Here is a 27,939-nt window from a genome sequence, read left to right as displayed (position 1 = left end):
AGGCCGCAGAGCCAAGGGCGGGCGAGGCCGTGTGGGTGGAGAGAAATCACAACATCCGGCTGCAGGGGCGGGGCGGGGGCCCGGAGGCCAAGGAGCCGCTGGGGAGGCCAACCACCTCCTCGGGTCCTCTCCCCGCTTCCGATGTGCGCTCTCCAGAAGGGGCCAACTCAAAGGAATACGGCTGAACACATGGCTCAAAACAGTTCGAAGCCGGCCCGCAGGAGGCCCAAGACAGCAAACCTTCGCAAAGCCCAGGCTAGTCACAGGGACCCCAACCACACCATCTGCCCCAGTTAAAGCGCAGCAAAGAGAAGGACTGACGCCCCTTTTATCCAATTAAACATCCGGCCTCCAGGGCGTGACCCAGAGGCCCCACCTCTGTTGTCCTAGCAGAAGGCTCGGCCCTAATTGGCACTTGGCTGTCCTACCAAGGCCCAGAAATTCGAACCTAGGGGCTGAACCCCACCGCAGACCAACCAGGAAGAGGTGACGTATGAAGTTCCGCCCCCCTGCTCCTTTGGGCGAATCCCTGGCTTGGAAGGCGGGGGTTAATAAGGAGGCTGTCTAATGGGAAGACGGCGCGGGGAGCACCCGCCTGGTTACTGGCCGCGTAAAGTAAACAGAGGGCAGGGCTGGGCGGGCCGGCGCCGGGGTGGCCCCCAGGAGGGGGCGGAGTGTGCGCGGCGGGCGGCGGCGGCCGGGGAGGCCCGGGAGGCCGCGGCGCGGTCACTGCGAGCCGAGCCGAGCCGCGCCGATCGCCCTCCGGCCCCGGCTCCCGCGAGCGATCCCGGCCGGCGGCGCGGCCCGGCGGGCCCGGCGGCGCCGCAGCCCATGGAGCTCGAGAACATCGTAGCGAACACGGTGCTACTCAAGGCCCGGGAAGGTGAGGCGGCCGAGAAGACGGCCGGGTGCGGGGAACACGGACGCGCGGCCTCCGAGTTCGGCTGGGCGCCCCAGTCTCCAGATCTTGTAGGGCAGCGCGCTCCGCGCCCTGCACCCCGCGCAGAGGCGAGCCCTTCCGGCCGGTCGTCCTCCGCACCTGCCCCGGGGTGCCGCGGCCCAGGAAGGGGCGGGGGTCAGGCCACCGCCCTCGCGGCGCGGGCGGGGGGCGGGGTGCGGTGAGGGAAAGAGAGAGGAAGGAAGAGGGATGGGTGGGACCTGGGTCCTTGGAGAGCCTCTCCGAGGCCTGTCCCAGGTGATAGGTGAGAAGATGTCCCAAGAAAGGGTAGCCTACCCCACGTGTCTCAGGCCCAGACCCTAGCGCCCAGCCTGGATCCCCACAAAGTTGGTGCAGGATAAAGGTTGGAGAATGAATGAGCGGAGCCACTACGGTACCACAGCCCACCTGGTTTGGGGGTAACTGCTGGTCACATAGGTTGCTTTGTGCCTCAGGACACTTGGGGACAGAGGCGAATGGGTCATGATTTTTGTCCTCAGGAAGCCCACGGTTTAGTGGGCTAAATGGGCACAGAAGTAAGTGCGAGCTGTGTTTTGAAGGCAGAGAGCATGTGGGGCTGGCAGGACTTAGTGCAAGGCCTGGCAGAGGGAGCAAGTCTGGTGAGTGTGTACCGAGCTTCTCAGGACTTCTGCCCCAAATGTTAGGAGACACCTGCTCTCTGAAGGTCCTGGGGGACACAGGACCAGACCTGGTCCTCACTGCCTTCTGGTCAGTCTGGCCCTAACCTGCCATGGTCCACCTCAGTAATATAATCACAGAACACTCATTCTGTGCCCTGTCCCGTCTAGGGTGCTGGGAACCAGCAGTGAACAAGACCCTTCTTTTTTGAACTCTAGGGCAGGGAGGTCATGACATGGTTCATTTTCCACCCTTTGCTGGGCTTCCAGGCTGAGTTGTCTGCTTCACTTTTCTGCTCCATTTTACAGGTGGGAAACAGGCTCAGACTAGGGACTAGCCCCCAAGTCATACAGCGAGACTGTGGTTGACCCAGGCCTAGGACACAGGATGTCCCCAATATAGTCTGAAGGCAGCCCAGAGGAGCCCTCAGATGGCACAGCATCTGGTACCCTCTGCCTGCCTAGTGTGTGTTGCCCCCTGGGAGGTGCTGCCTGGAAGTAGGCATGGCAGGCTGGGTCCTTAGTGCCCAAAGCCTTCCTTATCTCCTGTCCCTTATCGAGTCTCAGGGCTAGGCCTTCCTCCTAGCCTCTGGGGGCATCTGCCGATTCTGTTCTGCCTCGTCATCTAGCCAGCTAGGGAGGAGGGGTGGGGAGAGCCTGGCCAGGCCTCCCTCCCTAGGGCTGTAGCCAGTTCGGGCCTTAGGCCTGCTGGGAGCACTGCCTTGACTGGCCAGAGAGTGTGACACCTCAGGACAGGCTTCCTCAGGCCATGGGTGAGGTGTCGTGGGGTATGGCCAGACCTGGAGTGCTGCCTTCCCTGAAGAGCCCATACCCAACCTGGTTCTGCCCCTCCCACCTGCATGGTTCTAGACAAGTCTCTTCTCTCTAAACTTTAGTAACCCTTTTTGGGGAATGGTTGGGGATGGGACATGAAAACTAAAAGAAATCCGTGTTGTCACTGAGCCCTAAACCCTGGCCCATAGACTGGTTGCATTGGAATCCCTTCATCAGCTGGCTGAGAGCTTGGGGCCTGGCCTTTGCCACCTCCCCAAGGGGTCTGAGGCCCTGAGTGGTTTGGGAACCCTGGGATGGCTGGCGTGGCATGTTTGGGGTGGGGAGGAAGCATGGGTTGTGTTCCTAGGGAGCTGGGTTTGAATTCTGCATCTGGCACCTCCAGGCTTGGTTATCTTGGACAAATTGATTCCTCATTTCAAGGCCTCCATTTTCTCATGAGGTTGTATCTAGTGTGGCAGCGTTGCTGAGGATGAAGTGGGGAGCACTGGTGGGGGGAAGAAGGGAGCAAGCCCTTGTTTAGTCCTCCTTCCTTGCCCAGGTACCCAGAGGCCCAGGGAGGGGGCCAGCCTAGGCCAGGGAGGAGTCCCACTGACTCTTGGTGGCAGTTCCAGGACAGGATATTTGCATGTGACTCTTGTTGCTGCCTTGATGTGGCTGGGAGGAGGGGGAGGAGGAAGTAACTGGTGGGGGGAGGCCAGCGGATGGAGGGTTGGGTGAGGGACCTGTGGGGGTGGGGGAGGAGTTCCCCTTCTGGGGAGGCCTTGCCCAGGCTTGGGGGTGGGGGTCTGTTGCTCATTCACAGTGGAGCAATGACTGGGGTACACTGTGTGCAGGCTGCTGCAGGGCTGCTAGTGGGTTTCCCAATGGGTGTCCTGCAACATTTCCTCCTCCAGGCGGCTTAGGTCACAGAATCCAGGGAGGCACCCAGCTCTGCCCCATCCCTGGAGGAGCCCTTTCCCCTGTGCCACCTGCCTTCAGTCAGGCCAGATGAAAATAAGGCTGGCTAAACCGAGGGGAAACTGAGGCCAGGCAGGGCAAAGTGGCTGCCTGAGCTTGACATGAGTTGTTGAAGCCGAGGCCCTCCTCTTGCCCCAGCCTTGCAGAGTACTAGACACAGACTGTCCCTGTCACCCTGACAACACCTCTGGAGGCAGCTTTGAATCCAAAGTACCTATGAGGGTATTGAGGTCCATAGAGGGCAAGTGATGGGCCTTAAAGTGTGAATTAGAGATTCAGACCTTTGACTGTGGAGTTCCAAGACTCGGGCCCTTTCATTTTCAACCTCCTGGCCCAGGGGCCACATCTGGCTAGCTCTCTATCAGGTTTAATTCATTTGGCTCCAGTGGGTTTTTACAAAAAATACAAACCAGTATTTCCCATAACAGTCCAGATTCCCAGATTCCCAGCTAGCCACACTGAGCCTGTATTCCTGCCTGGCAGCAACCCACGCATGCACGGTGCAGTTCACCACACTCCCCACCATTCCCTATTGTCTCCCACCTGGCCCACATTTATTGTCCCATCTGGCTCTGTAGGCACCTGGGCTGCTACTCTGGTCTCAGCAGCTACAGGTAGGGAGTCAGATGGGTAAAATGAGGCAGGTATCAGAGCCACGGAAATCCTTGTGTACTGAAGTGGGCACCCTGAATGCCAGCCCTCTTGCCACCACGTTGTTCGAGTCTCTGATAGTTCTGGTACAGGGCCAGGTAATAGGGGCCTGAAGCCTTCCCAGGGACCCAGGCTGCCCTGTGCCTCTGGCATGTCTCAGGCAAGTCCCATATGTTCTAGAGTCTCTTCCTTCTGTGCCTTGACTTACCTAGTTCCCACCACTATTATGTCCTCTACTTTCTTCTCCTGGGAACCTCTTACCTGGTAGGAAGCAGCTAAGGCTTCCTGGAAGCTCCCCCTTCCACACACACCACCCCCATCCCCTACTCCCAGTGGCCTGTCCCTGCTACCCTCTTGGCTCTTCAGCTCAGGAGCCCCCCGAGCAGGAAGGCCCAGGGGACCGTGTGTCCAGCAAAGGCATGCTGATGCATGTGGGATGAAGACCTGAGGTCCCTCCTAGAGTGGGCTGCCAGAAGGCCTCCAGATGCCCCGCGTGGGGAGGGAAGTGGGGTGGTGGTGGGACTGGAGACCCAGCGCCCGTTTGCTCCCACAGGTGGTGGTGGGAATCGCAAAGGCAAAAGCAAGAAATGGCGACAGATGCTGCAGTTTCCCCACATCAGCCAGTGTGAAGAGCTGCGGCTCAGCCTCGGTGAGGCCTGGGTGGAGACTCGGGGGTGCTGAGGGGAGCCTCCCCTGAGACCTCAGCCTGAGGCAGGCAGGGTTGGGGGGTTCTGGGGAGCAGGAAGATTGAGGCTGCACCACCCAACCCAGTTTCAGTTCCTGGGCTTGAGATGGGTGGAGAACAAGGTGCAAACAGGACAGCAGAGGAGGTTGGGTGGGTGGGTCGGGGGAGTAGGGCAGGGTCAGATTTGGGACAGTCTGAGAGAAGCCGAGGAAAGGGGGTCAGGCCTAGGGTTTGAGGGACAGAGGGCACAGGGGAGGCTGGAGCCAGCCCAGAGAGGGACTGTGTGAGGATCCCCAAGCCCATGTTTAGCACAGGCCACCTCAGAGGGGTATGAGTGGCAGGTATTGGGGAGGGGGCAGCAAAACCTGGACCAGAAGAGCCAGGACCCCTGCTTATCTTGGCTGAGGCCCCAAGTCTGCACAGCACCCAAGGTTACCTAGGCCCCTCTGACAGCCGGCACGTGGGCAAGGAGTATACCATGGCTGCTTCCACGGCCTAGGAAGGAGGCCCAGCCTCGAATTCGCCGGAAGCCACAGCTTCCTCCTGCACTTTCGCCAGGCAGGCAGCAGGTTTGGGCCTAGCCTGGGCCTGGCCGGAACCTCACAAACCACACCCAAACCCAGCACTATGACGTCTGTAGGTGGTGTGAACCAGGAGATAGCAGGTGGAGGTGAGGGCCTAGCTCTGGGGCCATACTCCGGGCTGTGTGACCTTGAGGTAATGACTTGGCTTCTCTGGGCCTCAGAGTCCCAAGCTCTGATGGAAATAAGAGTAATGTTGGCATACGTGGGTGGCGCAGTTGGTTAAGTGTCTGCCTTTGGCTCAGGTCATGATCTCAGGGTCCTGGGATGGAGTCCCACATCTGGCTCTCTGCTCAGCAGGGAGTCTGCTGCTCCCTCTGCCTGCCACTCCCCCTGCTGTGCTCCCGCTCTCTGGCAAATAAATAAATACAATCTTAAAAAAAAAAAAAAGAAACAAAAAGAGTAATGTCCACCTCAGTGTTGTGGTGAGGGTTCTAAAGAAGATAATGGCTTCCATACTACAGGGCTGGAAGCTGCTACTGGGGCTCAGGGCCTGGTGGTATGGACAGGAGGGCCCCACCGGCAGGCTCCAGGTCTGGGAACCCAGTAGCTCCTACCCCTGCTTGCAGAGCGTGACTACCATAGTCTGTGCGAGCGGCAGCCCATCGGGCGCCTGCTGTTCCGTGAGTTCTGCGCAACCAGGCCCGAGCTGACCCGCTGCATTGCCTTCCTGGATGGAGTGGTGAGTGCAGCCCAGGCCAGCCCCGAGGGTGGGCAGGGGCCCCTAGGCCAAGTGTGTTCCATCTTTCCACACCTGTTGTTCTGCCCAGACCCCAAGCTTCCCTGCCTCCCATCCTGCAGGCCGAGTATGAAGTGACCCCCGATGAGAAGCGGAAGGCCTGTGGGCGGCGACTAGTGCAGAATTTTCTGAGCCACACGGTGAGTGAGCCGTGATGGAGGGAGGACAGCAGTGGGCAGAGCTCAGTGATGGGGAGAGGAATGACTACAGCCTGGGCAGAGAGTGCTCTGGAGCTAGACTGGGTTCACCAGGCAGACCTCGGGCAGAGAGCCCAGGAGGGTGGGCCAGGCCGGGCAGTCTGCCAAGGGCTCTGCTTCACCCTGCCTCAAGGGTAGCATGGAACTGAGTCCAGCAACTGGGCAGACTGGCGCAGCACTCACCTACAGCAGGCCAAGGGAGCCCCCTGCACTGACCGCTTTATTGCCTGTCCCTAGGGTCCTGACCTCATCCCTGAGGTCCCCCGGCAGCTGGTGACTAATTGCTCCCAGCGGCTGGAGCAGGGGCCCTGCAAAGACCTCTTCCAGGAGCTCACCCGGTAAGCCTCTCCCTGCCCACAGGCCTGGAATTGTGTCCTGAGGAGGGGGCTTTTGTGGGCCTGGAAGGCTGTGAACAGCTCAGCAGCTAGGGAGGGAGCTCAGCCTCCCACCCTGGTTTTGCACATGCTGTGTGAGCTTGGACGGGTTGCCTTCCCTCTCTGTGGTATCTTCAGCTTCTGCAGGGTGCATGCTTCCCACCTCATCAGGTTAGCAATGCACATAACAGGGGTTCTGGCCCAACAAACTGAGAATCTGGGGGTTCAGAGGCTGACCCACAGGCTGGGCCCTCTCAACAGGCTGACCCATGAGTACCTGAGCATGGCTCCTTTTGCCGACTACCTCGACAGCATCTACTTCAACCGTTTCCTACAGTGGAAGTGGCTGGAAAGGTGAGTGCCTTGAAGCCTGGGCCTCAGTAGGCTAAGTTACTGGAACTCTCACAGGCCTTGGGCCCCTGCTTAGCCAGTGTTTGCTCTGAAATCTCTTGCCCACAGGCAGCCAGTGACCAAAAACACCTTCAGGCAGTACCGAGTCCTGGGCAAAGGCGGCTTTGGTGAGGTGAGTGGCCAGGCCAGAGCCCCTGATGGAGAGGGGTGGTGGGGTACAGTGGTACAGCACCCCTTCTCTGAACTCCTATAGCCCCAGAAAGGGCACAGCTGGTCCCTATTTGCCCATCTACCTTGGTTCCAGGTGTGTGCCTGCCAGGTGCGGGCAACGGGCAAGATGTACGCATGCAAGAAGCTGGAGAAGAAGCGGATCAAGAAGCGGAAAGGAGAGGCCATGGCACTGAATGAGAAGCAGATCCTGGAGAAAGTGAACAGTAGGTTTGTAGTAAGTACAGACAGGAGACCCCTCCCTTGCTCCTGGCCCTGCATTTGCCCTGCCCTCCCCACGCCCTGCTAGGTCTCCTGCCCTGCCCCATCCCCTCCAGGCATCACCTTACCACCTTCTGAGATGCCTGGAAAGGGCGGGTTTGGGGTGTCGACACCAGGCCTGGGGAGCAGGCTGGGTCCCAAGGACTGGCACTGAGAAGGATTTTTTTGGGTGGTCGGTGCCAGCCTTTTCGCAGGGTGGCCTCTGGCCCCAGCTTGAGGGCTCCGGTCCCCTTGACCACAGGTGAGCTTAGCCTATGCCTACGAGACCAAGGATGCGCTGTGCCTGGTGCTGACGCTGATGAACGGAGGCGACCTCAAATTCCACATCTACCACATGGGCCAGGCTGGCTTCCCTGAGGCGCGGGCTGTCTTCTACGCTGCGGAGATCTGCTGTGGCCTGGAGGACCTGCACCGGGAGCGCATCGTGTACAGGTGACGGCCCTGGGCCTGCCCGCAGGGGGACGCTGCAGTGGGGGCATGGGCGGAGGCTGCCAAGGCGCACAGGAGCCCGTTTGAGCCCTGCCACACTTGCCAATGCCCAGTGCACTTGACCGCCTCTGGGTCTGGCTCGCTCCCATGAATGCTGGTGTTGTCACCCCTCTCTGTGTGACCCTGGGTTAGTCAGCTCCTTGCTCCATATGCTCTTTACTTTTCTGGGAAGCAGAGACTATTAATTCCTGCCTTGCAGGTGGTTTTAGGGGCCAGATGAGATAACGCAGTAAAGTGCACAAAGCCCGGCGTTAGGCGCTTGTCAGTGGATAGCTCTGCCTGTCATTACGGGCAGTGATTTCATTTGAACCTCACAGTAGCCCCATGAAGGGACAGATGAGTAGCCCCATTGGACAGGAAAGGTAGAGTCAGTCACCAGAGTGGTGGGGGAGGGTGGGACTACATCATCACCAGTGGAGAACAAGGCTCCGGCTGCTGTCCCCCCACGTGGGAGCTGCTCTCCACTTGCCTGGGGAATCCCAGGAAGGGTGTCCTGACTGGACAGATCCTGAGGCTGCTCCCTCAAGTTGGGGCTGCTGCGAGGGAGGGCAGGGCCTCCTCTCAGCGCAGCAATAAATGGCTCCCGCACCTTCCTGCACATTCCATCCCAGGAGACAAGTGAGCTAGGAGGTGGTGGTGTCAACATCTGACCCTGCCCTTCTCTCCCCACAGGGACCTGAAGCCGGAGAACATCCTACTGGATGACCACGGTGGGTGGGGGGGGCCTCAGAGGTGGGGTGCTGTGGAGTAGGGCAGGGTCTGGCTCACCTGCTTCATGCCCCACTCCCCACCCCGCCCCGCTTCTCCACCCACATTCAGGTCATATCCGAATCTCTGACCTGGGGCTGGCGGTGCACGTGCCAGAGGGCCAGACCATCAAGGGTCGTGTGGGCACTGTGGGCTACATGGGTGAGTCTCCCTCTGCCCTTCCGCCTTGCCTCTGGGGTCCCCTTGCTGTCCTGGTTGGGCCCCACCACTTCTGTTTGGGAGTCTTCTGTGTCTCGGGAGTAGACAGAGCCGATGGCCCTCTTGTATAAATTAGGCCCGAGACTCAGCCAGGGGCCCCCCCACAATGCGGATACGTGTTCATTCACCAGATACTGAGCTCCTGCTCTTGGCTGGGCTTGCCGGTGGCTACCAAGAAGAGTGAGAAGGGGCTGAATTTAGCGTCCCCATCCTGCCCTCTCCTGAACTGCCCAGGTCCTGAGAGGAAGTGCCCATCTGCAGTGCCAAGATAGGCCCCATATTCCCCTTGGAGACCATGAGACATGGCAGACAGAGCCCCAGTTGCAAGGCCCACCTCTTGTGTGTGACGTGTCCTCAGGCCACATATTGCTGCTCCCAGCCCCACTTGGCCCAACTGTAGAGCAGCCATACTGGCTCCCAGAGTGGCCTTGAGGATGCAGAGAGGCAGGAGGGGCAGAGATCCCCATGTGCCCCGCCCAGCAGGTTTAGGTATGTGGCAGGTGAGTCTCTTCTATACTAAATCCCAAGATTACAAACATAACCACACAGGCCTGATGTGGCCTACACTTGTGTTTAAATCAAAGTGTTTTTTTTAAAAACAACTGGAATGGGTTACCAACATATGATAGGCTGGACACCTTCATGTTAAAAACACAGATTTCTGACTTCTCTTGAAAAGTTGCCAAACCTGGCCTTCTGCAGGGCCACATTGACCCTTTTTGGTGGGGCAGGGGCCATCCCATGTTCTGACGTCCCTCCCAGGCGGTGCCTGCCGTCGGGCCCTCACTCCTCTTTACCCCATTGCCCAGCTCCAGAGGTGGTGAAGAACGAACGGTACACATTCAGCCCAGACTGGTGGGCGCTGGGCTGCCTCCTCTACGAGATGATTGCAGGCCAGTCCCCCTTCCAGCAGAGGAAAAAGAAAATCAAGCGAGAGGAGGTGGAGCGGTTAGTGAAGGAGGTGCCTGAGGAATACTCCGAGCGCTTTTCCCCACAGGCCCGCTCGCTCTGCTCCCAGGTATGGTGGCCATCAGGAGGCAGGCTGGCTAGGCGTGGGGACGGGGGTGGGGGGGTGGGGGGGCGCCACCTCTCCCGGGCCACCTTGACCTCCCCTGCCCCGCTGTAGCTCCTGTGCAAGGACCCCGCTGAGCGCCTGGGGTGTCGTGGAGGTGGTGCCCGTGAAGTGAAGGAACACCCCCTCTTCAAGAAGCTGAACTTCAAGCGGCTAGGAGCTGGCATGCTGGAGCCACCCTTCAAGCCTGACGTTAGTGCTTTCCACTCCTGCTGAGGGCGGGCCGCACTGTGCTGGGGCAGGCGGTGGGGGGCTCGGGGTTCAGGGCTCTCAGAGGCGCGGTCAGGACACCTTGAGTTTAAGTGTCAGGAAACCCAACTCAAATGGCCTGGCCGGCAGGACAGAATTCAGTGGGCTCTCATAGGTGGAAAGCCTCCGGATTGCTCTTGCTTTGGGCATGCCGGGACCTGGGGCTCCAGCAGTGTTGCCAGGGATTCCCTCTTCCTCCCCCACCCCGCCGGACTGGCCAGCATGTGGTCTTTACTCTCTGGCGGCTCTTCTAGGGTATGGCGGAGGTAGACCCAGCATTTCAGGTCCACGTCCTACCAGCTCAACCAGCCCAGGAGACACAGTGTACCTCTTGCCCAATAATTTCAAAAGAAGTCCTAAAAGGGGGTAAAAAGTCCTAAATCTAGTGCTTATGGCCACTGATTGTTCGGAAGCCCCTCAGCGGCCACACTTGGATCACTTGCCCACCTGACCCACAGCCAGTGGGGGAGGTTGGGTTCCTGATGGAAAACCAACATGCCCATTGTCAGCAGGGGTCAGGCTGAATATCGGCGCCCACCACACCTCGTGGTGCTGATCTCACCCATTTACTGAGTATCTTGGGGGGTTAGGCATCCTAACCAGAGATATCCTCGAGTCATTATATTCCAGGTGGCAGAAGCCCAGCTAAAGCTTGTGTCTGGCATGGAGCTCATTCGTTCATTTGGCCAGAAGGTCATAGCTTTGAGCCCGCATCAGGGTTTCGTGTAGTGTTGCGAGGACTTGATCCCTCGGCTCTGCTTCATCCTGTGAATTGTCCTCCCACTGAGTTCAGGCTTCTGTGTGTGAAGTCACAGGGAATGTTGTGAGTGGCCAGGATGAAGTTATATGCTTGCCCTCCTCCCATGTGTAAGAGGACTGGGTCCTGGCATTGACGGGTCACTGGCAGGCCAGCCTGATGGCTGTCAGCCACACAGTGACTGTTTATTCATTCAGCAAATGTCTGAGTGCCCATAAGTGCCAGAGCTTGGAGATAAAGAGGTCAGCAGGACCCAGTCCTGCCTTCCTGTTGTAGAGAGGAGCGTGTGGAAGTAAGCACTAAGAGAAAAAGAATAACAGCTAATGTCAAAAGGATAAATGTGGCTAAGAGAGAGATAAGGAATGATGGGGGTGGGAGTATTTTTAGACAGGGTGGACCTGATGGTTAAGCAGAAGCCTGAAAATGTGAAGGAGAGAGCTGGGCCGAGTTTTGGGGTGAGAGCATTCCAGGGAGAAGGAGAGGCCTCGAGGGAAAGATCAGCGTGGAGGCCAGTGTGGCAGGAGTGAGCGTGGGCTGGAAGAGGCACAGGGTTTTATTCTAAGTGTGACAGGGACTGGGGGCGGTGGGCGGGGGTTGAGCAGGCCTGTGAGGGGTTGGGGCAGGGCTAGAGAGGGTGAGTACAAGTGGGAGGCCAGCTAGGAAGAATTGTGCCTTGTTGGCCTCACCAGCATCCTGGGGTGTGGGCCTTGCTGTGAGTGATTGAACTGAGAGCAGCCTGCCTTGGGGCCGACCCCACAATCAGGTTTCCCCCTGCTTCCGGTATACATCTTCTCATCTAACTTTGAAATCATCCCACCACCCCGAGTCTTCAAAGTTAGAAAATCAGTGCTCTGGACTTTAACTTTTTAGACAGAACAGAGAAGAAGCAAATTTGATACTGATACTATTTTAATAGCTTTGTTGAGATTTAATGCACATACCCTATAATTCACTCGTTTAAAGCGTGTGACTGAATGGCTTTTGGCATATTCAGAGTTGTGCAACCATCACCATAATGATTTTAGAACATTCACATTACCCTTTTCCTCCCACCCAACAAAATGAGTGCCCATTTTCCTCTCCCTGTGGCCCTGGCAATCACTCGTCTACTTTCTGTCTCTGTATATTTGCCTGTACTGGACATTTCATGCAAATGGTGTTATACAATACATGGTCCTTTGTGACTGGCTTCTTTCACTTAGTGTAATGTTTTCAAGGTTCATCAGTATTATAGCCTGTACTTTGTTCCCCCCTTTTTTTTTTTTTTAAAGATTTTATTTATTTGAGAGAGAGAGCACATGAGTGGTGGGGAGGGAGGCGCAGAGGGAGAAAGAGAAGCAGACACCCCCTGAGCAGGAAGCCTAATGTGGGGCCCGATCCCAGCATCCTGGGATCGTGACCTGAGCTGAAGGCAGATGCTTAACTGAGCCACCCAGAGGCCCCCCAACCCCCTGGCTTTTTAAAAAACTATTTATTTGAGAGAGAGCAAAGCAGGGGAATAGGCAAAGGGAGAGGGAGAAGCAGACTCCCCACCAAGCAGGGGTTCCCTACATGGGACTTGATCATGACCTGAGCTGAAAGCAGACACCTAACTGACTGAGCCACCCAGGTGCCCTACTTTCTTCCTTTTTAATTACCGAATAATACTCCTTTGTTTTAGTATGCTGCATTTTGTTTATCAGTGGATGGACATTAGAGTTGTTCCCACTTTGGGCTTATCGTGAATAATTCTTCTACTATGAACACTGGCATGCAAGTGCCGGTGGGGACATGTGTTTTCATTTTTCTTGGATATATACCCAGGAGTGGAACTGCTGGCTAATATGGTAATGCTGCATTTAACCTTTTGGGGAAATGCCAGATTGTTTTCCAAAGCAGCTGTACCATTTTACATGATGATGTGTTGTTGTTTTTAAATTATTTATTTATTTATTTGACAGACAGAGATCATTTCATTGGCAGAGAGGCAGGCAGAGGGGTGGGGGAAGCAGGCTCCCTGCCGAGCAGAGAGCCTGATGTGGGGCTTAATCCCAGGACCAGAGCCGAAGGCAGGGGCTTAACCCACTGAGCCACCCAGGCGCCCCTTTGATGATGTTGTTTTAATTGACATCCTTAATAGTAGAATTTAGAAAACAACGCAAGGATAAAAAAGACACTGGCCTTCTGGAGTGAGGTGGGCTCCCAGGAGGGGCCCTGAGGGTGTGGGGAGTTGGGAGGACTATTCTAATCCTCCTCAAGTTGGGAAGCTTGAGGGGATAGGGCAGTCCGTTGGAACATCCTGGGACAGAGGACCCGTCAGTGCTAGGCCCTGCATGGGGATGCTTAGCTCAGGCAGCTAAGATCCTGCCTGCACTCTACCCCCAGATGGCCATGTGTGGGTAGAGGGGGTACCTGTCACTGATTCCCTAAGGCACTGCAGGGCTGCTTGGCTGCAGCCAGTCAGCTCCCATTGACAGGGAGAGGCATGGCCTTTATGAAGCCTCACCAGTCAGAAGCAATGAGGGTTAATAACCCCCAGTTTGCAGAGTGGAAAAGACCTCAACGAGAAGGGACTGCCGTGCTTAGTAAGTGCATGGGACACCTAGATTCTGACTCCCAAATCCGAGAGCTGCAAGGGTTAGGGCACAGCCAGGCCAAGGCTCGGGTGACTTTCAGGGCTGAGTTGCCCGTGTGCATGAAGGTGGGCAAGCATACGCATGTGCCTGCCTGTGAGTCTCTTGCTTTCGTCTGACCGCTGTTTTGGTCCCCACCAGCCCCAGGCCATTTACTGCAAAGATGTTCTGGACATCGAACAGTTTTCCACAGTGAAGGGTGTGGAGCTGGAGCCCACTGACCAGGACTTCTATCAGAAGTTTGCCACGGGCAGTGTGCCCATCCCCTGGCAGAATGAGGTAAGGAGCTGCCTAGCTGGTGGGCTGGGCTCCAGAGCAGAGGCCTGGAGCCGGCTCTCACCGCTGCCTGTGCTTGGGCAGATGGTGGAGACTGAGTGCTTCCAGGAGCTGAATGTCTTTGGGCTCGATGGCTCGGTTCCCCCAGACCTGGACTGGAAGGGTCAGCCCCCTGCGCCCCCCAAGAAGGGACTGCTGCAGAGACTCTTCAGCCGTCAGGTAAGCCCCAGTGGCATCCCGGCATTGCCCCTCGCCTAGCTCCAGGGGACGGTGGGCGGGAGGCAGAGCTGGTGCCCGCGCGTGCTGGGAGTGGGCCTCTTCCAACCACGCCACGTGTGCCCAGGGTCTCTGGCCTCGTTCCCGCCTGTCCCCTACCCCTGGCTGGGCTCACGGCCTCTTTTCTCTTTCCAGAGGTGAGCAGTGTGGGCTCCCCGTGGGTTGGCCTTGCTGCCGGGCCTCGGGGAGCCACGGGCAGCCCTTCCATGGCAGAGGCAAGATGTGGGCGAAAGAAGTCTGGTGCCCGCTCCCCCCCTTACCCCAACTACTTCATTCCCTGCACCCTGGCTCCTTCAAGCTGCTGGCCTTGCTTAGCCATCTGTCTCCCCATGTTCTGCCTCCACCATCTCTGGGGGAGAGGGTGTGGACAGGGCCTTGCTCTGGCAGAGCCCGAGATCTGCCTGGACCCTCTTACTTCAGCCTGCTGTCAGTATCCTCTGCGCTGATGTCCACACATGTCTGGCCTGAGCTGCTGTTCCAGGCCCCTCGCAGGGAGCCCCCAGCCCAGAGCATGGCTCCAAGCAGCTCCTGGCAGGGCCGGCCTGGGTAGTAGCACTGGTGGCTAATGGCACTCGCTCTGCCTCTCTCCCTCCGTGTCTTCCCCATCCCTCCAGGATTGCTGTGGGAACTGCAGCGACAGTGAGGAAGAGCTCCCCACCCGCCTCGAGCTCCCCACCCGCCTCTAGCCCCCAGCCTGAGGCCCCCACCGGTGGTTGGCGGTAGCAGCTACTCCGAGCGCTGTTTACAGTTTTGCACAGTGGTCTTCCCCATTGCCCACGCGAGTTGTGGCCTGGGGAACACAGCCGGAGCTGTCCCCAGTGTCCTTTGCCCCTCAGCCCCTGGTCTGGCTGGGTTCGGGCAAGGCCTGGGCTGTCCCTGGGACAAAGGTGCGTCCCTTCAGCTCTTGTCTGTGGAGCTTGGGGCTTTCTGTATTTATGTATTTGTACGAATGTATATAGCAACCAGAGCGTTCTTAAGACCCACCCTGGAGCTGGCAGAGGGGCCACTGCCAAACTCAAGGCTCCTTGGGCCCAGCTTGGACAGGCCGAGACTGGGCCAAACAAGGCCCTTGAGCCCCCAGCACTGTGCTCGCCACCGCCGACCTCCGAGTGAGACTCATGACTGCCTCTGCCGCCCTGGGCTCAGGCCACCACCTCTGGGGTCCATTGTTGTCCCTTCTCAGCACTTGTCAAAGCTGGATCTGGGGCCTCTGTATCCCCTAGGCCTGTGCCAAAGTGTGACCAGAGATTGGGCTGACCCTGGGACCCATCAGTCCACTGCCCAGGCTGCCCCAGATGGGTCTGCCTCTGCCTTCCAGCTCCCAGGGTGCCTCGTCCCTCATGCTGGGCCCTGTACTAAAGACACCTCTTGCAGAAACGCCCCAGCCCAGGCCGTGGGAAGGGGGGAGGAGGTTGTCCCTGCCCAACTCTCAAACATTCCAGACTCCCCTCCTAAAAAAAGACACATGTGCCCAGCAATAATCCATCCCTCCCTGTGTGTGCCTGTGGGGTGTGTATGTGAGTGTGTGCGTGTATGTGAAGGGGGTTGGCCAAGGTGTGTGTGTGCCTGCACCCCAGGCCCCGGTTCTGGTCCTTTCCAGATGGTAATGGCCATCCTGGTCCCAGTGTTAGGGTAGCATGGGATTATAAGGCCCTGGTTTTTCCGTATTTAAAGCCAATTTTTTATTACTCATTTTGTCCAATGTAAGCTGCCACGTGTCTCTGAGTGAATACAGTCGAGCACAAACCTGGCCAGCCGCCCTGCCTGCCTCTTTCTTGCTCCTGGTGTTCCAGGGGTCTTCCTGCTTCCCTCGCCCTGCTGGAAGTGGGAAGGGATCGGAGGTGGGCCTGGGGGGGCTACCCTTCCAACATGCCCTGGACCCCCGCCCCTAAAGCTGATCTTAGACTAGCCTCTCCAGGCAGCCAGGCCTCAGTGGCCTTTGGGCTCACCAGTGAGTTTCTCAGCTTCCTAAATGGGATGAGGCCTGAGGGAAGAAGCCTTGGGTCCCCACTAGGGTGAGAGTTGGGCTCTACCTGGACTGGGGAGGCCATGGGAGCCATGGCCAGGGTGGTCTGGTGACCAGCTGTGGGCTTGGAGTAGCCTGGGGAGAAAGGTGGAAGCTGCTGTTAGAAACATCCGCCATTGCTGTCCTACCCGGACACCTGTTGTATGTGCAGCCCAGGGCCAGTGAACTAGAGCCATCCTTCAGCCCTGGAAGCAGGAAATGTGGCGGGCAGAGGTGAGACAGTGGCGATGCTGGGAGTTAGGCTGTGGCAAGTGTAGGTGGGGACCAGCCATGAGGGCATTAGGCAGGGTTCTCTGAAAAGTTGAGCCAGGTCTTAAAGGAGACTTACTCACCTGGGGACAGAGGAGTTGGGGAACATTCCATAGCATTCCACCTATGCAGGGAAGGAGAGGACAGTCTTGACAAGTCTGCCCCAGACTTCATAGATTTGTTGCCATATTATAGTCTCCCAGTGCTCCCAGCCCTCTAAGGATGCTTTGTAACCACAGTAACAAGTTTGTTCCTTGCCTGTGGGCTGGGACCAGTGCCACAGGTTCACATGCAATCAGAAAGTTCTGGGTTCAAGTCAGCCAGGTCACTTTTCAAGCTGGCTTTGCATAGGCCCTTCCCTTGTCTAGAAAAATGGGTGTGATACCCATCCCCTCTCAGGGCAGCTGTGAAATGAGAATTTGTGAAAGCAGCCTGTCACCTTTTGCTCCTGGGTCACTGACAGGACTGTTGCCAATTAGGGGAGTGGGTGCTGGATGCCAGGCTGACAGCCATCTCAAGGGCATCCAGAAGGTTTTAAGCACTGACTTAGTGGAAGGGGCCTCTCTGGTGGTGGTCCACTTCTTGATGGTCTGTGGAGCATGTGCTGCTGCTTCCATTAACTTGAGGGAAACCGGAGAGGGCCATGCCCAAGGTCTTCCAGCTGGTCAGCCATTGTTGCACAGTGGCAAGGAAGCCAGCCGAAGATGAAGTTGGATCCTACTCATGATGTGTGAAGTTGGGGCCTGAGGTGCATTTGCCCGTCTATTTTGGTGGGAGGGCAGTTAGGTTATCAGTTGGCTGAAGCCCAGCCCTGAGCAGGTGTATAAGGACGAGTGGGTACCAGTTGGACCAGTAGGTCCCTGCACTATGCAGATGGGTCAAGACCTCCCTCCAAGCTCCCCCCTTGGGCTAGAGAGGCATCCAGGGAACTTGTTGGCTACAGTTCAACTCACCTTAAAGCTCTTGGCACAGTGAGCCCAGCTCTGTGGTGGGAGCTGGGGACCCAGATGGAGACAAGGGCCCCACCAGTTTGGAGCTCAGCCTGATAGGGAGACGGAAATGGGAACAGTTTAAGATTCAGAGTGATCGGCACTGTGGCAGAGATGGTTCTAGAGCTGGCAGGGGCTGGGGGTCAACGCCAAGCAGGGAGGCCTCTTGGAACAAAAGTCTCAGAATTGGTGCCCTCCAGGACACAGAACCAGATGTACCTGGTTGGAGGAGCCATATGGATGGTCTAGGACCTCCAGTGGCTTAGGATGGCTTGAGGTAGAGTGGGTGGTTATGGGTGGGTAAAGGAAGCAACTGGAGCCAAAGTCCGTGAGCGCCATGCAGGGCTCTGTAAGCCATGTTGAGGATGTGGGGCCTCATCTAGAAGACAGGGGCAGCCCTAGAGGATTTCAGCTGGTTGTGTTGGGAAGTCTGCCTAGGATGTACAAAAAGTACCCCATATTTACTTTGGGAAACCTCCTGTCTTAGTCCGCGTGGTTTCGATGGGGCTGGGTTTGCACCCCCTGCATACATAGACACCTAGTGTGTGTGACCCAGGTGAGGATGTTAGAGATCTTTGGTTGCAAGTGACAGAATGGTCCTCCAACTAACAGAGTGTTAAAAGGATATGGGGGAACATGAAGAAGCAGGACTGGGGCACCCTAGGGTCTTAGTTACAGACCCCATTCTCATCAGGATACGATCCCCAGAAGCAAGATGCAACAGCCATGTCCATGTCTGCATTGTTGAGCTGGACTGCAAACCCAAGGAGTCCAAAAGGCCCAGCAGGAAATCTCACTGTGCACTCAGGGAGAAGTACCCTTGGGTTCAAAGGCCCAGCCTGATGACACCCATGGCATGCAGTCAGTCCCCCTGATGAAATAGGGTGCTTATACCCAACGAAAAGGAAATGGGTACTGGATAGCTGAACATATATCCCCTCGCCTAGGCATGACCAATTGGATTCGTTCACCAATGGACACTAAGCCAAAAAGAGTCTTTTGGAAGGCTTGCTAGAACTATTGGGAAATAATTGGGGTTCTGGGGTTGGGTGGCAGGATATACACCAAGAGCCGTGGGGTCATTCTTGCCACCACCTGGGAATTTTCAAGAATGATGCAAACAGAAGAATGCAGAGTGGAGAGAACAGTCACATGTCTGATACCATGGTGGGACACCTGGAACCAATTGTAATCACAGCTAAAATCTGCCTCTGGACTTTTTCAGTTAGATGAGTTAGATGAGTCGAACACCTCTGGGCTCAAACCTATTTGTTTTGCTGTTCTGTCACTTGCAAATCAAAGTGTCCTAGCTGATACGATGGTGGAGGGAGTTTTTGGAAGATCACCGTAAGTGTGACAGAGAAGTTGGACCGGAAACAACCCAATTAAGAGAGACTGATGAACCTCCAGGTTTAGACTCCCTGCTAAACAGTGGGGCCCTTACTAGGCTTCACTGCTATTCCTTGGGGATGAGTAGGGTCCATGAAGACCAGGGCTGTGTTCTTCCTGTGCCACTTTTTAGTAGACGTGTGGTGATGTATGTTCACCGGGGACACACTGGGAGGGGCTGAGTTGGGAGGGGACCGTGTATTGGTAAGCTGGAACGACACTGGGGGGCCTGCCTGCTCCAACCCTTGCCCCGCGCATGTGTGCAGTGCCTCTCCGGATGTGGCTGGGGCGTGGACGTGTGTGTGTTTTCCGGGTTGAAGTGTGTGTGTGTGTGGGTCCGGGTTGAAGTGTGCGTGTGTGTGTGTGTGTGTGTGTGAGGGTCCTTGACCTCGGCTGTTTGGCTTGAGCATCCTGTGTGCTCAGCCAACTGTGTACACCTGGTCTGCCTGCGTGCGCCCCGTTCTGGACAGCCTGTTGCCAGGAGCTGTGCGGCGTGGCGCGTGCTTTCCCTGTGCAGGGGGAGCCCGGCGCCCCGCGTGCGAGTCTCCACGCGGCAGGTGGGTGCCAGGTCCTCCGCCTCCGGCTCCCAGGACAGCCTCCTCGGCGGCGAGTGGCTGGGGGTGGGGGCCCTCTGTCGGCTGCCGCGCGCGCGCGCACGCCGGGCTGGTACGCGCCGTGTACGCGCCCGTGCGCGCGCCCCACGGCTCCAGCCCAGCGCTCGCAGCCGTGCCACAGCCAGCTCCCCTGTGCCGCCGCCGCCTCCCCCACGGCCGGGGGCTCTGTCCGCGGGGCCCGCGCCACTTGCCCCGAGCCAGGAGGACAAGCTCGAGGAGGATGCCTGGGCCCGTGAGTACCGCGGCGGCGGCAGGCCGTGCGGGCCCGGAGCGCGGGAGGAAGATGATCCCGGGCTGAGCCCCTCCCCGCGGGCAGCTCCGCGCTCTGGCCCTGGGTCGCCGCCCCGGACCCCCGCCCCGGCCATCCCCTCCCCCAGCCCACTCCGGAGGTAGGGAGGGAGGGAGGGAGAGAGAGGGAGGGCGCCAGTGAGCGAGGAGCCAAAGCCGGGCGCGAGCCGCCACCGGTTCGCTTGGAAACGGTTGCCACAGCAACGGGGTTGCGCTCCCCAGCAACGCGGCTGCGGGGCGGCGACGCCCCCTCCTACCCCTCCCCCACCCCAAACGGGTCCGCAGCCTAGGGGCGCAGGGGAAGAGGGGGTGCGGGGACTACCCTGGAGCGGTGGGGGTAACTTCGCCAGTCTGGGTGTGCCTGCCTCCACAGTTCGTGGAAGATGGGGGTGGGGGGTGAGCGGCCCCGTGGGCACGAGCTGGCTCCCACGTGGCTGCAGTCGTCGCAGCAGGGCTCCTGGGGTGGCTGCAAACGTGGGGGTGGCCCAGCCCCTGGGCCTGCCTCGGGAGGAGGAGGCTTGGAGGCTGGGTCCGGCGTCTGCGCTCCAGCACCCCCACCACCTCTACCACCTCTCGCCTGCGAAATAGCCAGACCCGAGTTGGGTGCCACAGAGGCGATGTTCCTTACCCGGGGAGAAGAAAGAAGCTCACATCCTCCTCCTCATGGCCAGGGCATATGTCAGACCGCGGCTAAGGCCGATTGTGGGTTTCTGCTCTGTGTTCCAAGCCACCATTCTCCTGGGAGTGGTGGGAGCAGAGTGGGCAGGAGCAGAGGAAAGGACATTGCTGACCCAGGGAAGATGAAGCTCAGGCCAATGGGAGCGACCCGGCCCATTGTCTGGATCACAAGTGTCTCTTTCTTGTCTGAGCACAAAGCCCAGACTGTACTGGGTGGCATGCAGGTTGGCTGGCAGGCAGGCCAGTGCCACATGGAGATGCTCTGTCCTCCAGGGGAGCTCCTCTGGGAGGAGAATGGCCGCTGAGTCAGAGGAAATGACCTCTGGCTCCTCTCCCAACCTCCCCCAGCCGGCAGTGGCAGAGTGCTGGGGAGAGAAATGGTCCTCCTGCCAGCTCTCCCAGACCTGACTCAGCAGACGCCCGCCTCCAATTGTAGACCTTGCACTCAACATCCTAGTGACCACAACCATCCTTGGGTTTCCTCTCCCATCCAGGAAAGTGTCTTGGGCACCAGAGATGACCATCATTCCAGGCATTTAAGGCCTTGGCATAAGATGCCCTTAGATGGGTGGTGCCCTGAGTCAGTCCTGAGTCTCCCTCCAGCAGGCAGGAATGCTTTGGGGATTATTCACTGGCTCCTTTCATTCTGTCCCCGTCTGTGTGAGACGTGTGTTGAGTGTTCTGCATCCATTATCCCTTAATCCTTTCAACGGTTGTACAAGGTAAGTTTATTATCCCCATTTTAGAGATGTAGACTCCCGAGGCTCGAGGCTCGGAGAGGTAGAGTGATTTGCCCAAGGTCACACAATCAGTAAGTCGTGGAGCTAAGTTTTCAGAGAAGGTTTTCTGCTGTCACAGCTGCTCTCTGCCTGCCACACACCATCTCTTGTGACCCAGGCAGAAAAGGACTGAAGGGCCTTCTAGAGGAACAGCCTTAACTTTCTTTCATATTCTTCCAGTGAGGAAATTACCATGTCTTTCCAGCCTTAGCACATCTTTCCTTCTTCCAGCAGAATCAGCTAGATTTTTGCTCACCCAGATGCTCTATGGGACTGTGATGCTGCTGGGCTGGCTCCCTTCCTCCATTTTCTCTCTGGGTGAACCTGAGCAGGGAGGGCTACTTCAGTTACCTGGGAAACCCCCAAGGCCCTAGTTCTTGGTTTTGGGGCTCTGTGGCCTAATCAGCTTGCAACCTTGGCTGTGGTCGAATTCAGCAATGATGGGTCTGTGTAGTGCTAGCTGCTGTGGGTGCTCACTCTAGTTCAGGGACTGGAAACCCAAATGCATCTAGGGCCCAGGAAGCAATGGAACCAGGTGGGCCAGGGAGCTACTCAGCTACAGTCTATGTCACTCTGTGAGAATGTGGACTTGGAATGACCAGATAATTTTCAAGATGAACCAAAAATCCAGACTTTTATGTAAAATCTCCTGGGTTTTAAATTTGGCAACTGATCAGAATATTTTAAAAAATTGATTGTGGACCCAAAAAACATGCCCATGATAAGTGTCCAGCCTGAGAGTCACCAGGTGGTGACCTCTGGTCTGTGGAAAGGCAATGGCAGTTTTTACTGGGCCCCTCCCAGGCATGTGTAGATTAGCACCATGGGCTGGTTTCCATATTTGAGCCTCTTGAGGCTGCAAAGTGCTGGCATTTGGTTTGTCACGTGCAGCTGTGTACACCAGTCTTAAAGGATTTTCACTTCCTTCAGCAGTTTTGCTCCTCCCTTGGCAATGCTAGGCTGATCGCATCATCCCTGTCTTATAGGCAAAGAAACTTCAGCCCAGGAGTGGGATGGGGCCACACAGCCTGATCAAGGCAGAAGCAGGATTTGAGCCCTAGGCTGTCCCTTCAGTGCCCTGCGTGTTACATATGCTGCCTCTCAGAAGAGGGCGTCCTCATCTCCCCCAGCCCCTGAGGTGTGGCTAACTCCCTTGGAAGGACTGATGTGGGTATAGTAGACAGTGAGCCACATAGGGCCTCTCTGCCTACAAGCTCTCTGTGATCCCAGTCTCTGTTGTCCTGTTTGCAGTTTCCAACCTCTGGGTTCCAGGCCCAGTGCCAGGGTGGGGTCACAGAGGTGTTACCTATAGGCAAGGGTGCCAAGCCAGTACCTTGGCCGAGCTGGAATGAGGCTCTGGTCAGCTCTATGCCTGGCTGACTGTGGCAGCAGTCCTCTCTCTCTGGCCTCAGTTCACGTGTCGTGGTGTGGGAGGAGTGTAAAATTGTCACCAGGCCCTGCCTGAAATGCCCTTCCTGCCCGGACAGGGGGCTTTGCAGTCACCTGGGCGTCACAACCACCTGCCTGTGTGGGCCTGAACTGGCCCCACTTCCTTTTCTGGAGAATTGGGATGGCAGCAGCCACCTCCTGGGTGTCCCTGAGATCACGAATGTGAAGAGGCCAGCAGTGGGCCTGGCATGTGCTGGGCATGCAGGACAGGTTAGCAGTAACTTTTCCCATCCCATCCTCACTCTGTGCCCCACATTTGCCCTCCTTCTGCTGTCCCCTAGTCTGAGTCCCTGTCCCTTCACTTGACCAGCAGCTCTGGCCATATATCTGGGGAACATTATGACCCAGAGCCCTGCTGTCTGGGATTCCCTCCGTCCACTCCAGAGCCCCTGACATAGGCTTCCAATATCCTCTTGTTCACATGGATACAGGGATCCTCATCTCATTTGTAAACTGGCTTGCGAGGGCCAAGGGCTGGATGATGGCATCTCTCTCTCAGTGACTTTCTGGTAAACAGCTGACCTTTCCCAGGAGTGAGTGGGTTGCAGACCCAGCTCCTGAGGTGCTCCCTGTCCTACGGCTAAAAGACCAAACAGGGAACGGGGCACTGGGCATCATCTAGTCACCCCAACAAGTGGTATTGGAGCGGCTACATGCCAGATGACAAGACAGACGCCACCTCTGGAGTTGCACACAGGCAGCTAGAGCACACTGCCCTATCCCTGGGCTTCTCATCTGACCCGGGGAGTGAGGTGGCCTGGAGCTGACTTGTCCAGCAAAGTTACAGTGGGGCCATGAAGGTGAGAAGTGTTGGGGAGCTTTGAGGCTGTGTCGCAGGCCCCTCGAGGGGGAAGAAAGCAGGACTCTGAGCAGCTAGGATGGGAATATGGGCTGGTTGCAGAGGGAAGGGCACTGAGAGGTGAGGCTGCAGATGCCTTGGCAGGAACTCCTCCCAGAAGCCATGATCTAGGTCAGTTCTTAAAGTGTGCTCTCTGGACCACAACATTAGTATCTGCTGGGAATTTGTTAGAAATGCAAACTCTCAGGTCCAACCCTGACCTACTGAACCAAACACTGGGAGCAGAGCCCAGCACTCTGTTTTAACGAGCCCTCCCTATGGCTCTCATGCCCATTCAAGGTTGAGAGGCACCCACCTCAACTGTCTTAAAGAGCTGGGCTGCCTCCTGAAGTGGTGGGGAGTTGCCAGAGGGCTCAGGCAGGAGAGGGCCTGGGGGAAATGGGCGACATGGAAAGTGGGTAGGCTGGGCAGGGACACAGCATGGAAGTAGAGAGAGCAGTGGCAAGCATGGCAACAGGGCCCAGGTGAGAGATGATGGTGGCTTGGCCAAGGCAGTGGCTGGGGGACCAAAGGAAGTAGACAGACAAAGGCACAGTGCACTGAGTGTAAAAGGAACAGGATTTACTTTTTTTTTTTTTTTTTTTAAGATTTTTTATTTTAGAGAGAGAGGGAACATGACCGGGGGAGGGGTAGAGGGAAAGAGGGACTCTCAAGCAGACTCTGCACTGAGCGCAGAGTCTGATGCAGGGCTCAGTCTCACACCCTGAGATATGACGTGACCCAAAATCGACAGTTAAATGCCTAACTGACTGAGCTGCCCAGGTGCTCTGCAAAAGACCAGGATTTAGTGGATGGAGTGGATGGTGGGCTGTTTACTGAGATAAAGGATTTAACAGATCTTTGGGGTCTAAGACTGGAGTGGTGGGGTTCTTCATGCAGAGGAACAAGGTGGTAGGTGCCCCCAGCAATGTGTCAGGCCCCAGAATAAGAAATCTGTGTGACCTTGGGTACCACTGAGTCCCTGGGAGCCAAGTGCACTCATCTGTCAAATGGAATGCTAACTAGTTTGAGGATGCCTGAGAATGATTTGTGATGTCCGGCCTTCAGGCAGAGTGCCATAAGGACATACACATCTCTGTATCCCCAGCTCAGAAGCCACCATCATTCACATTCATGTTGTTGGGCATCTCCAAATCCTTGGCATGAACTAGGCCAGTTTTCACCATGGTCACTGACAAGGAGACTAGCATCACAGGGCTTAAGACACTCATTCTCTAGTATCTCATTTTTGTCCTCCTGCTATACTCCCAGTGAGTGTGTGGCCTAAGAAAACCATACAGAGGGGCGCCTGGGTGGCTCAGTCATTAAACGTCTGCCTTGGGCTTAGGTCATGATCCCAGGGTCCTGTGATGGAGCCCTGTGTTGGGCTCCCAGCTCAGCGGGAAGCCTGCTTCTGCCTCTTGCTCTGCCCCTGCTTGTGCTCCCTCTCTTGCTGTCTCTCTCTCTCTATCAAATAAATAAAATCTTTTAAAAAAGGAAAAAAAAAACATACAAAGCAATATGCTCACAAATTCTACAAATAAATCAAGATGGAATCCTAAAAAATATTCAAATAACCTGCAAGGTAAGGAAAGAGAATGAAGAGACCAATCATAACATGGCAGGCTTAAGGATGAGTCCATCAGAAGGCACCACCCCTAGCACACAGTTGGAGCTGGACAAGTGCAGCATTGGCTCTGGACAGTCTGGAGGGGATGGGGAAGTTGTGGCTGTGAGTAAGAGGCTTCAGGTGGGGTCTGCGCAGAAGGGCTCCCTAGACAGGCAGGAGCATGCCCAGAAGCATGGAGGAAGCTTAGAGAAGCCTGGCCTGTCAGGAGGAGCCTCTGGAAAGGTCCAAATGACTCTCTTGATGTTTATGTATTGAGCATAAACTGTGGATTAGATGAGATGTACTGAGCAACTCCTGTGGGCTAGACAAAGGCAGGTGGGAGGCCTCAGGCAGGATTCATGCCCTTTGGGCCTGCCAGAGCACCATAGAGTGAAGTAGCCCAGGAGAGAGTATTCAGCATCAAACCCCTAACCACTCAAATTGGGTGTTGGTACCAGTGTGACATCAGAGAGCCTTCCTTTCTCCGACCTGCAGTGGCCTAATCTGTAAAATACAGCAGTGGGTCCTGCCTCCTGGCTGATGAGCCACACTGGCACTTAGGGGGTTCTGGATGGGCCTGCAGCCATACACCCTAATGCTCTCACTACCTCAGGGTGGTCTGCCCTTTGTTCCCTGTTAACTTTGGAGCTGCCACCCTGTTTCTCCACCCTAAAGCCTTTTCCTACTCTTGAGCTGAGGGCTGGTGGCCAGAAGCACCAGGGTCTTGCTGGGAAGGAACAGGAAGGTGCGTTTTGCCTACAAGTTAGCCGGCTGGCCTAGTGTCTCCGTGGCTGCCAAATCTTCACATACCAAGTGCTCACATGCATTGGGCTCTTCATCTACACCCCAGTGGCCACATAAGGGAAGGTATCTTGACAGACTCTGGACTCAGACTCAGGCTAAATCCTAGCTCCTCCCCTTATTAGCTGTGGGACCTGGGCCAGGTTGTTTCTCTATAAGAGCCTATCTCCTCATCTGTCAAATGGGCCCCTGCTGAGCAGGTGGCATTACATATCACATGAGATTCTGAATGGAAAGTGTCTAGAACAAGGCCTGACATGCAGTAGACAGTTCTTGGCAGGTATTTCTATTTCTAATTCAGCTGAACTCCATCACCTCCAGCCCCTTAACTACCTTTTCTGACCTGGAGCTGTTCCTGTTGTGCAGGCCAAGGAGCCCTCTAGTCATTGCCAGCTTCCTCAGAGCATTCCTGAAAATTCCTGTGGGCTCAGGAAAAGGAGAACAACAGATTTAATTAACTCCCAGTGACTGGCAGCATCGTGTTTTCATCCGGGCTGCGTCGCCATGGCAGCTTCATGGCAGGGTTGTGGAGGGGGCGGGTGGAGCTATTGTTCTTGTCATTGTCTGTTCTGGAACACAGGCCCAGGAGAAATGGACTGGCACGGGGACCAAGTGGCACATGGCACAAGGCAGCCACAGAATCAGACAGGAGCCATCTGGGGAGAAGTGTGGGGTGGCCCCTGGCCTGGCTCCCCCCACAGCCTGTTACCAGAACAGTCTGAGATAGCTTGATGTGGAGATCTCTGCTTAGGGCTCAGGCCCACCATGGCCCCCAAAGCTAAATGTGTGTGTGTGTGTGTGTGTGTGTGTGTGTTGGACATGCTGACAAAGGGAGGGAGGTCCATTGGGCTCTTGGAAGAGGCCCACAGAGTAGCTCAAGCAGCAGTACTCTTCCACCCCTGGTTAGGGTTTTGTGGCCAGGCTCGGATTCAAATTAAGGCACTGCCATCTGCCATTTACACACTTAATTGCTTCCCCCCTCCCTCATCTGTAAAATATGAATAACTATAGTTACCCCAAAGGGTTGTATGTGAAAGCCCTGGATAGTTAGAAGGCATTCAAGAAGGGCACACTTCTGTTCTGCAGGGGTGGTGAACAGTTGCCTGCCACCCGTCACTCCGCAGTCAGGGTTCCCTCCTACGTACCTCTTAGGATGCAAGGTTCCCCTCTAAACCCTGGCTGTGGAGAGGAGGAGGCAGAACTAGACATGCCCATCTGGAGTGATGAGAGACCAGGTGATACAGTAAGCAAATGAACTACTTTTCCTACCCTCTGCAGAAACGGAAAGGGATTGAGGGGAAGCCATACGAAGCACAGGAGATAGGAGGGTAGGTCCAAGTGGGGCTGCGAATTGGTAAGGAGGGTGGGGAAACGGAGCTGGGAGCTGGGATGTGACAGGCGGAGGCGCCTAGAGGAAAGGAAAAGAAGGAACGGCCCACGCCTGGCGGTGCAGACGAAAGCAGGCCTGTGACACGCAGTAATATCAGGAACGACCCCGCGTGAGCCCCCTTTACGAGAGCGGCGACAGCCAGGAGCCCGCAGTGCGAGCCTGGATGTTCCATGCTCTGGGTGGCCAAGGGTAGGAGTGGGTACAAGGCCTAGAGTGCCAGGAGCTGCAAGGCGTATGCACTGGGCTGAAGCTGGGCGTCAGTGGCAGACTGTGGGGCTGTAGGAGGTGGGGACCCCTCTGCGCCCTGGGGGTCTATCCACGGGCCTCTGAAACCCTTTCCGAACTGTGGTACCCTCTGGAGTGGCGAACCTCGCGCGCCCACTGAGGCTGAGTCTGGCTTTCGCACGCCCTCTGCTGGTGCGCCTGGAGTCCCCTAGAGCGGCAGCGGCAGCAGTGGCCGAGTCTCAGATCCAGGAAAACCCTACCGGGGAAACCTCGATGAGTGACGTCATCCTCCTCGATGACGTCAGCGGCCCCCCGGGGAGTGCGGGGGTTCCCACAGAGGAGGCTTCCCCGGAACTGCGCAGGGCACGGGAGCGGGCAGGGAAGTCGTACGGGACTGCAGCGCGCCTTTACCGCGTCCTGTGTCTGTCCTACAGGTCCCGCGCGGCCCTGAGTGAGGCCCGCCCGCGCGCCCACCGGCGCCATGGGAAGGAGCGGGCGCCAATGCTACTGTCCCCCGCCGGCGC

At 56.8% G+C, this 27,939-nt stretch overlaps 1 protein-coding gene and 1 long non-coding RNA gene across 9 annotated transcripts; one reads left to right on the top strand and one right to left on the bottom strand.

Moving 5' to 3' along the window:
- The first annotated feature begins 690 nt into the window (after positions 1 to 690).
- On the top strand, positions 691 to 27,939 carry GRK6 (G protein-coupled receptor kinase 6). 7 transcript variants are annotated; one of them, XM_082724859.1, is made up of 16 exons: positions 691 to 883; positions 4,532 to 4,627; positions 5,814 to 5,926; positions 6,046 to 6,123; positions 6,418 to 6,518; positions 6,816 to 6,908; positions 7,014 to 7,077; positions 7,210 to 7,350; positions 7,636 to 7,826; positions 8,556 to 8,593; positions 8,703 to 8,792; positions 9,659 to 9,867; positions 9,976 to 10,113; positions 13,681 to 13,818; positions 13,900 to 14,034; positions 27,850 to 27,939. In XM_082724859.1, the coding sequence occupies exons 1-16, from the start codon at positions 832 to 834 to the stop codon at positions 27,868 to 27,870; spliced, it is 1,698 nt and encodes a 565-aa protein (XP_082580985.1). In that variant the 5' UTR covers positions 691 to 831; the 3' UTR covers positions 27,871 to 27,939. The 7 variants fall into 7 exon arrangements, with proteins under 7 accessions (XP_082580985.1, XP_082580984.1, XP_082580986.1 ...); XM_082724858.1 differs by lacking the exon at positions 27,850 to 27,939 and adding an exon at positions 14,706 to 15,841; XM_082724860.1 differs by lacking the exon at positions 27,850 to 27,939 and adding an exon at positions 14,227 to 15,841.
- On the bottom strand, positions 10,721 to 20,620 carry LOC309861717. Of its 2 annotated transcripts, none has more exons than XR_014310151.1 (3): positions 20,275 to 20,620; positions 16,450 to 16,490; positions 10,721 to 10,967 (listed from the first exon to the last, which is right to left on the bottom strand). It is a non-coding gene; the product is annotated as an uncharacterized lncRNA (long non-coding RNA). The 2 variants fall into 2 exon arrangements; XR_014310152.1 differs by lacking the exon at positions 10,721 to 10,967 and adding an exon at positions 15,675 to 15,909 and having other exon boundaries at positions 20,275 to 20,574.

This window comes from Mustela nivalis (assembly GCF_964662115.1).
Source record: "Mustela nivalis genome assembly, chromosome: 3".
NCBI classification, from domain to species: Eukaryota; Metazoa; Chordata; class Mammalia; order Carnivora; family Mustelidae; genus Mustela; species Mustela nivalis.
Note: the sequence above shows the minus strand (reverse complement) of the source record. Positions and strands in the feature narration are given on the sequence as shown.